At 54.3% G+C, this 9,501-nt stretch overlaps 2 protein-coding genes across 2 annotated transcripts; one reads left to right on the top strand and one right to left on the bottom strand.

The window, feature by feature from the left end:
* Positions 1-40: 40 nt before the first annotated feature.
* EME2 (essential meiotic structure-specific endonuclease subunit 2) lies at positions 41-5,731 on the top strand (the record flags this gene model as incomplete). Its single annotated transcript, XM_010159154.1, has 7 exons — positions 41-177; positions 1,117-1,209; positions 1,981-2,102; positions 2,883-2,988; positions 3,749-3,864; positions 4,298-4,490; positions 5,561-5,731. Coding segments are annotated over 7 exons (938 nt in total), but the record flags the coding sequence as incomplete, so codon positions are not given.
* Positions 5,732-7,674: 1,943 nt separating this feature from the next.
* LOC104515245 (SPRY domain-containing SOCS box protein 3-like) lies at positions 7,675-9,244 on the bottom strand (the record flags this gene model as incomplete). The annotated part of the gene is made up of 3 exons (XM_010159153.1): positions 7,675-8,293; positions 8,559-8,684; positions 9,142-9,244. Coding segments are annotated over 3 exons (573 nt in total), but the record flags the coding sequence as incomplete, so codon positions are not given.
* Positions 9,245-9,501: the final 257 nt, after the last annotated feature.

The raw sequence follows: 9,501 nt of genomic DNA, 5'->3' as shown, positions 1-9,501 counted from the left end.
TCTTTCCCTCACATGAGGATTGTCCTGTCCCCCTCCACAGGTCTCCTCAAAGATCCTAGCTCAGATGCTTGGGTGAAGGTTTTAAGTTCCTTGGACTGTAAATACTCTTTTGAGCCTCAGGCAATTCCCTGCAGCATAACCTGGAGGAGAAACACGCCAAACACTCTGTCTACTCCAGTGAGTCCTTCTCATCTTCTCTGTACATTTAAACGGGCAACCGATGTGCTGTGGGGAAAAAGCTTTGCATTGCCTCTCTAGGCCTCAGAAACGCAGATTACTGGTGACCAGTTAGCTTGGGGGATGGAGCTGTGTCTGATTGTCACACAGCTAATTCCAAAGCCAATGTCTTTTAAACATCTGCATCTTGCTGGTTTAGGCAGTCGTGTGTCTAGCGTGAGCCCAGGGAGCTCGTAGGAAGCAAGAATGAGACCACCAGGAGTGAGAGGTTTTACTGGTGTACTCAGCAGCATTCCCAGCCCTGATGCAGTGCGTGGCATGCTACCACAGGCAACAGCCACCCGTCTGCAAGAGGCTGGGCAGATTTGCTGCAGGGCCTCTCGTTTGGAAAGCCCAGTGATTGCTTTTTGAACCCTGCTCGCTGAGAACCTGTAAGGGCAGGTACCTTCTGGTACCCAGCATGGTTCGTTTGGTTTCGGAAGGCTCTGTGTAAAACCGTGTGGTAGTGGAGGCTGAGGTGGCTGTCCTCGTGATCACCCCCGCTCCAGGAGTTTCAGGCAGAGGCAGAACGCCACTTCTGCTGTTGCTGGATAAAACACTACAGATACTGTAGTCATAGAATAGTCTGGGGATAACGTAGGTGCAGACAGCGTGGGCAACTAATAGTGTGCGGTGCAGGCGAGGCCGTTTTGTGTCCTTTCATCCTACTTGGCAGCTTCTGCAGTTGTCACTCCTTGCTCGCCGGCCTGCCTTCGCACCGGCCGTGATCTGCTTGTCTGGGCAGGGTTTGTACCTTTTAGGTCTTTCAGCAGCCTAGTGCTGACAGAGCCTTGTGAGTGTTGGTGCCTCTTACAGGGTGGGCTCTGCGCCAGTGAAGACTCACTGTCTGCTTTCATGCTGCACCCCTGCTTGTGTTGGAAATTATTTCATCTTCTTCAGGATGGCCCCGTGGTGAAGACTGAAGAGGAGAAAGAGGTGTTGGTGTTGGTAGAGCCGGAAGATTTTCTCCAGCACCTCTTTTCCCTATCCCAGGTGATACAGATCTCTGAGCCAGACCCATACAAAGTGCTCTACAGCAGTCACTTTGCCAGGTGAACATGGAAGAGGAGGGAGGGTTCGTTCAAAACTGCCCCTGCTCCACCCCAAAACAAAGTTGTGTTACAGACAGTGGTGGTTTGAGAGGAGATAACACATGGGAGAAGCTACAGCAGGAGGGCTTCAGGGATGGTACGCGGGAACCTGCCGTTAACACCGGGAGAGGATGCTGCTTGCCTTAGAGGGGAACTGGGCAGGCTAGACTTGCCTTTCTTGCATTTAGCTTTTCCATTCTTATGGAGCCCATAAAAAAATGTGCTTGAAAGCAACATTCAGAGTGGAACGCCCTTGGAAACACCTGCATTTCGAAGTGGAGAGATCTGTGTTAGTTCTCATTTGTGTGCAGTCCTACAACATTTTATTTATACCTGTCTAGGCAGCCTGTGCTTCTGCCCTGAGAAGTTCCCAGTATATCCAGCCCCATCCAAGGCTAGAGAATGGCAGGCTAGGATAGGCAGTGTCTGTGAGGAGAACAGTGCTAACGCTCCAGGGAAAAAGGTGAGCCAGAAGCAGCAGCGGGATATTGGCAGAAGCGGCATGCGGTGCGTGCCCAAAGGCAGCACTCCTGGCTGCAGTCTGAGGCTGGCTCCTGCCTGTTCCCACTGATCAGATACGCCTCGGAAGGCCCTGCTGTCTTGCCAGAGATGGTGGGGGGTGTTTGGGAAAGGAAGGCTGCTGCAGACTTGGCTGTGGTATGTCTTCCTTTAGAGTTTTGTCAACGCCCCATCGGCGAGTCAGCCTGACCTGAACCAAGTGTTGCCTTTGGCCGGCGTGGAGGGCTCCTCCACCAAAACCTACAGCCTGGCCGTCATCGGGCTGGATGCCTACAGGTATGTGGGGGAAGCTTGCGGTGGGTGGAGGTCAGCGTGTCTGCAGGGGGGACACGATTGGGGTTGATCTGCTGATGCTTGCTGCCAGTGAATAACACAGTCCATGTTTGTGAGGGCCAGGGCTTGGGGTTTGCAGTCTTGAGGGTGTTTTGTAGCAGCCCCTGCAGATCTGCTAGCCAGAAGGGGCTCACAGGTAAGACTTCTCCCTGTAGCCCAGGCGGAGGGCCGCAGTGATGCGGGAGAGCTGAGGAACTGCCCTTCTGTTCCCAGCTCTGTGTGCAGCTCACAAAGCAGGGGGACATGTTCCATGCCTGGAGCCCTGTTCTTGTCCCCTGAATATCTCATTCGTATGCTGCTCCCAGTATCTGGGTCCTTCCTGTCCACGTACGTGCAGGGCAGAGGTCTCTGCTCCGTGGTGATGGTGTGATCACTTCCAGAGCTCCCTGCCTAGACGAAGCTACAGTAGCTCTCTCTGTCCTGTCTGGAGTATGTCCCAGGGAGAACTCATGTCTCATCACCTCCTGGGCTCTTTCTCCCTTAAGTGCATGAGGATGAATTTTACCAAGTGTTACAAATTAAAAAACCCCAGCTGTGGCCTGTAGAGTTTTGCCACCATAGGAACACAGTGGCTCAACACCTTTGTCTTCAGCATCACATCAGACTGGGAGGTAGCAGGTGTGGGTGGGTTAGGTCTGGCCTTTTCCTCTTTATCAGACAGCAGCCCTGAGGTGTGAATGTGTAAATTTTGTGTGTGAGCAGCGTGTCTTGTCTTGCTCACAGGTGTAACCAGGAGCAGGGCAGGCAGCAGGCACTGAGCCCTGGCAAGCAGAGTCCCAGGTCCCAGCCTGGCCCAGAGCTGGCTATGACTCAGGAGGAGATTCTGGAGGTAAAACTTCTTACACTCCTTGAATTTTTATGTTACTTGAGGTTGGGCTGTGCAGGAAAGGCTCCCCCACTGGTGAGCTCGTGTGTGCAAGGAATGCGTTGCCAGGGTGGCTGGCTTGGATCAGGTTGCATTCGCGTGCATCGTGAAGGATGGGAGGAGATGGGATTGAGGAGGAGGCATGGTCTGGAGTCTCTTGTTCCTGAGGTCCTGGGTCAGAGTTGATCCAGCCTCACCTCCCCAGCCCCACCAAGAACTGCCCCGTTAGCTGTGAAAAGAGCTGTTGGGTCTCACTCAGGTCTCAGTCTTGCAGAGCCTGTGTCCCACAGCAGAGCCGGAATGCTCCCTCTGATGCCACAGCAGTCAGAAACTAGGTCACGTACCATCTAAACCCCTGCTTGATGTCTCTTGAAGTAAATTCCTGCCCTGTCTGAGTATGCCTCGAAGGGGGTTATGACTCTGGCTTATGGGGAACTAAGAAGGATGAGCGGGCTTTACTGCAGCACTGTGTAAATAGAGCTAATGCAGGCAGCCCAGCCTCCCTCCCCTTCCAGCCACAGCCCAGCTTCATCCTGCCAAGGGATGTGTCCTGCCGTATGCTTTCCTTGCTCCTGTCACTGGGTATCCTTGGTGGCCAGGGGGCTACTAGCCGAGGGGCTGCGAGGGCCTTGGGCCGTCCTGGCTCATGGCTGGCCCTGCTGAGCCCATCTCTGTCCCATTGTTTGGTGTGTTACGTGTTTCCCCTTTGTTGCTTCTCCTCCAGGCGCTGGTGGTGCTGCAGCTGTGGGGTAACATCGACGTGCTGTTCCTAGACACGTGGCAGGAATTCGGCCAGCATGTCTCTGCGCTGACGAAGGCAATAGCAAAACGTCCGTACAAGTGAGTCGTGGCGCTGGACTCGGTCACGTCCCAAGCCCAGAGCTTTGGGAAACCTCAGTGGAAGTTACAGGAACATCTGTCACTGGCTGCCAGCCTGTCCTTGATGCCATCGGTGAAGAGCCTGGGCTAGGTGTGTCTCAAGATCGTTTTCAGTCTCTGTGGTAATGAAAAGCCTCTGCTCTCGTGGTGAACGCAGTGTGATTCGGCACTAGGAAAGGAGGAAAAATGACAGCCTTAGGCAAACCTTTTCACCAAGGTGTTCTGGACCTTTCCAGGGAAGGAAAGAAAATATTAGTCCTGGGCAGAAAAAGGTTTTAGAAGGAAGCCCACTGTGTAATGCTCAAGGAAGGCTGCAGCGTCTGGGGTGTGCAGGCCTCCGCTCAGTGCACACACCGGCCCCAGATCTTGCTCTCAGCAGCCTGTCCTTCTGCAGGAGACAGCTGGAGTCACAGCAGGAGTTGCCTTTCTGCCCTGCCGGGGCCTGGGCCAGCGGGGTGCGAGTGGAGAAGGACGGCACAGGACTCTGGCAGGTGTGGAAGAGACAAATCCAGCAGTTTAACAGAGTCAGCCCTGCAACGGCAGCAGCTATAGCGGAAGCGTATCCCTCCCCACGCCTCCTGTTACAGGTAAGGCCTCAAACCCCTCGGTGTCCTGTTAACAGCTTGGAGGATGGGGGCAGGGAGGAGTGCCGCTCGCTTGAAGGTCCCTGTTGGTGCAGCAAACAAGCCATGAGCGTGAAGTCAGCCCTCCAGAAAGGCAAGGCTTGTCTCAGATGGGTGTGTGACTTGAACCATAGCTTTGTTTCACCGTAGCTTACCCTTCCTCTTAGCCCTTCCAGGCCGCTCTCTGCCTTGGTCTCACCTTGCAGGTCCTGCCCAAAGCGTCTTTGCATTTTTGCTTGGCGACACGTTTGGTTGCCCACCCCAGCTGAGGGCCGGCTGCGTTCATCCCGCTGCCCTTGGCCCACGTGGTCTGTCCTGTCTGAAATGGGTGATGTCTCAGGGGGCTGCTGTTCAGCCCCTGAGCTGACAGCTGTACATCAAGCAGAAAACGTCACCCCTACGGGTTGTGAGGGATTTCCACAGGACACATGAGCTCTCTCGCTGCTTACCAGTGGCATACCTTGCTCTTCTGTCATCTCATCCCTCAGGGAGTTGATTTAGCTCACTAAATTCTCCCTCTCCCTAGCTTCCTGCAGCTTCCCTAGCAAGACTGGCTCAGAGAGGTGTTGGGGGAGCAGGATTAGATTAGGGTGCTGCCTGACTGTTCTGACTGCAGTTCAGCCAATTTACAAAGTCACGTTTTTATCAGCAAGTGCTTGTCTTTGTGAGCATTAATCACAAACTCTTTCCATTAGATCAGGAACTGTGACAGAACTTTTAAAAAGTCTCATGTAGTCAAATACTTTCCTTTTTCTTCCCCTGGACTTTAGGTCTCTAGCATAGCTTCTTCAGAAGAAGTGGCTTCACAGCTCTCTTACTCTATACTGGAGGGGCAACACACAACTCTGTGTGTGAAGTCTGTTTGCAAGTGACAGATCTTGTTTCTTCTGAGCTTTATCCCCTGATCCTGGTATGTTTGGATGAAGGCTCAGTCCTGGATCTTCACTGTAATGACAGGATTGAACCTTGCAGGGAAGATTAGTCTTCTCTTAGAGCATCTGTGCTAACTGCTTCCTTCTCTTGTGTGCTCAAAGGCCTACGAAGAGTGCAGCACAGAAGATGAAAAACGACTCCTGCTGAGTGACATCCTGGTCAAATCGGACGTCAGTGGCAAGGACCGCCGCGTTGGGCCAGACTTATCCCGCCGCATCTACCTCTTCATGGTATCCACCGACCCCGACCTTGTCCTGGACCTGAGCACGTAGAGGGACCGCGGGCTGTCGGTCAGCCAAGGCTGGGCAGTGGCTGAGCTGCTGGCATGGCAGCACTGCTGGGAGCCCAGCCAGGGGAAGCAGCTGATTCGGCTTCAGAACAGAGACTTGCACATCAATAAATGTCTTGTTACAGATGCTTTCTTTGGCCTCTTGGCTCTCCTTTCCTCTTTTAGCTGCCCCAGCTTTGTATCCCACTGGCTGGAAAGCTGGTTGTCTCCTAAGAGAGCTAAGGAACGTTTGGAATGGGCTGGATGTGTTAGTGTTGGGTCCCTGAGCAGCACAGGATCAGCTGCTCCACTGAGACAGCCACTTGACTGAACTCCCAACATGAGGAAATGCCAGATAAGCTCCAGAAAACTCCATGGGAAATAATGGGTTAGGATGGGATTCTCTTTTTCCCAAGTTCCCAAGGTTTTGGGAATGCTAACTGGGGCCTTCCACAGTAACACAGAAAGCCCTGAGCTTCCTCCCATGAACCACAGCTCACTGGCTCAAAGCAACGGCAACTGGTGCTGCAGAGCAGGCGGGCACCGTCCTCGCCAGTGACCCTCCTGCCTCCCTCTGCCAATACCCACGTTAGCTCCTGGGCAGGTGCAGCCAGCAAGGCTGTTTGGCTGCAGCACATGGACAGAGCCCGTCCTGCTTCGTTAAGGGTCTCACTCAACGCCGGACACCAGAGAAGCAAGAGCTTCGCTTACAGACTGGGGACGTGGGAAGGGAAGTCACGGGGTGTAAACGCGCATGGTGCAAAAAGCTCTACCGGAGCCTTTGAGGGGCTGTGAAAGGAGCAGGGGGGAGGCAGCGGCTAGAGCTTCCAGTCCCATGGGAGTGGCAGACCCTGCGTGGTTCTGCTGCCATGAGCACATGGAACCGTGCCTCTCCCATCCCTGCCTGCGTGCTGCTTCAGCATCGAGGGGCAGGAGGAAGTGGAGGTGCCAAACATAGCCGTTGAACCCGGATCGGCTCTGGGCTGGTCCCCGGAGCCAGCCTGTCTCACAGCACGATGCAAGCGGGGCAGCGAGAGCTGCCGAAGAACTCAAGCCCTCCTCTTGCTGTGGTTTGTTCCCAGCCAGCGCTCGTGTCCTCACCTCCAAGGAGCAGCTGAAGCGCTTTCCCCTCCTCTCTCCTGCCCCAAATCCAAGGGTAGCTCGGATGCGCAAGTGCAGGCAGGCTCTCCTGCCTGCCGTTTGCTGGCAGCGGTACCAGGCCACTGCAGCATCAGTCGCTGGCCCAGGCTCTAACCCACCGTTTCCCCTTGGCACGACCAAGAAGTCGTGAGGAGGGGCTGTTCTGGGCACAGACACCACACCGGTTCTCAGGCTCTGGGATGGGGGGTTGGGTTTGTTTGTCCCAGTGTAACCTGTCAGGACTCCTTCCAGCACTCTGTGGAGGATCCATCCCAGCCAGGCTGGTGTTACAGCGAGAAGCGCAAGAACCCTTCCTGGGGCAGAGGCAAGGTCGTCTCTGCATCTGACAAACCAGACTGGGAGCCCTCCTAACACGGCTGTTCTTGACAAACAACGCCTTCAGATTCCTGCCTTCAGTGGCCATAAGAGAAACAAGTAACAGTTTCTACTTTTATTATTACAGTTTAATACAGTCTTCGATATAGGAGAAGCAGCAGGAGCCAACATGCAAAGCAATTAAGAGTCATCAGGGGCTCGAAAAAGATCACCAACAGCTCAACCCGTGCACGTAACTGCTCCTTCACAGCACCGAGCTGTGAGCCCGTTCCCCTACGTGCTGCTGCTCGATAGTGCCTCACAGTGTGACCAGTTCATCGCAGATACCAAACCTACACGCAAGAGGTGGGAGGAGGGGACTGATCTTTCATTCTTGCTTTTTGACGAGTCAAGTCTGTTATCATAGTCTAGAGTGCTTTGAAAACGGGAGGCCACCTTCAATCTTGTCTCTGCAAAGAGGGATCCTTCAGGAAGAGGTGACAGCTTTGACAGCAAGTCAGGAGATGAAGCTCGGAAACGGGGCTGCAGCCTACCTGTTTCACTGAGCTGGGACCTCTGTAAGCCTACAGGTCTGTTCAATGCATGGGATGGATGCTCAGGCTAAAGATTTCCACTGGAGTAAGAGAAATCTTCCCAAACGTAGCAGTGGAAGTCCCCATGAAGAGAGAGGTGCATCAGGCCTGGACGGCCCTTGCAGACGGCAGCGCAAAACCAAACTCCCTCACAGCAGTTTGTCTGCAGAGATATTATGTCCTCCTGCACCTCTTCCTTTGGCAGGCCTCTGCGTCGGAGCCACAGGAGCTGTCTGAGTCGCTTCCTGATGAGGAGGAGGAAGGCTTCGATGTGCTATAGTTCATGCTCAAGACCCACCCCAGTTTGTTGTGTAGCACCTGCTTGAGTCCTGGCGGCAACGGCAGCACCTCCAGCGTGTCCACGTAGTCGGGCAGGAGCTGGCGCAGGCGGAAGCAGCAGAGATACTGGAGGGACGTGCAGCTGGCGCAGGAGCGGATCACCTTCATGCTGCTCTTGGCTGCCGTCGAGCACACCATGGGGTAAAACTTCTTGTTCTGCAGCTTCGTAGCAGCAACCCCTGCCAGGGACAGCATCAAGGGGGGGGTCACATTAGTTCTGACACAGTCACCTCGCTCCTCTCGGCTACCCTGAACCCATTAACTGTTGGAAAGTGCTTGGAAAACAGCCTCTTGGAATCCCAATCAACAAATGTAACCTTCCTCCTGCTCACATCACGCATTGGCCTAACCCTTGGCCGGCGTTTTCTCCAGCAGCCAGACAGGGTTCAGACAAAGCTGCGTGGCGCGCTGCCTGCGGGCCATTGTGGCTGCCCTGGCTCTTACCTATGCACTTGCGGTTTTTGAAGAACGTGAGTGTCCCGTGCCACGTGTCCAAATGCACCCCAATGATGGATCCTTGGCCAAACCTCGAAGAGAAGTTTGTTTTGTCTCCTTTGTGATGCAGTAGTCCTGAAAACAAACCAACTGGCCTTCAGTGGAAAGCCTGCGTTCCATGAATTCATCCCAACACTGCAAGTTCCCGCTGGTGCAGCCTCACTCTGTGCCTAGAAGGTCCCTCCGTTGCCTGATCCCTGCCCTCCCACCCCGGAGCAGGTAATGAAAAGGGGAAACTCGAGGGTTTGTAACAGCAGAGTGCAGGCAGCAGCACTGAAACTCCCCCTTAGTGACTGGCAGCCCAGCTGCCCTGGAGGTTCTAAGGGGTCTGCCAAATGCAGGCAAGGCAAGATGCTTCAAGAGCTGCAGGCAGCCACTCCAGTTGCCAACAACGAAGGGACTCTCGGGTCTGGTGGCCTTTTTGGTCTCAATCCCATTCAGACCATTTAATTATCAACTCCTTAGGGCAACACTTATGCCACTGCTGCCCTTCCGGCCATCCTGCCCTCTGCCACCGCTCTGCCCGCATTACCTGTGTAGGAGAGTCCCCAGCTGTCCTCGTCCTTGCCCAGAAGGCTGCAGAAGGTGTGGCGGTACTTGTCCAGATTCACATCCGATGTTCCAATTCCCACCATCTGGGAGGCAAGGCCAGGAAGAAGAACATGAGCTTAGCACCTTTTCAAGCAAGAAAACACAATCGAGACTCCACCTCCAGCTCCCTCCTCCTTTTATCGGCACAGTCCAAACACCAAGGGGTTTTGGTGAAGCCAAGTCAGAGGTTTCAGGCCAGAATTGAAGGCTCCCAGCTACCACTTCCTTTCCTGAGTGACGAGGCCCAGCGAACTGCTGGAGAAGCTTCCTGTCCTGTTCACAGAATCTCAGACTGGTTTGG

The sequence above is a fragment of the Eurypyga helias genome, unplaced genomic scaffold (genome assembly GCF_000690775.1).
Source record: "Eurypyga helias isolate BGI_N326 unplaced genomic scaffold, ASM69077v1 scaffold4659, whole genome shotgun sequence".
Classification (NCBI taxonomy): domain Eukaryota; kingdom Metazoa; phylum Chordata; class Aves; order Eurypygiformes; family Eurypygidae; genus Eurypyga; species Eurypyga helias.
The sequence above is the reverse complement of the archived record's forward strand: the minus strand, read 5'-3'. Positions and strand labels throughout refer to the sequence as shown.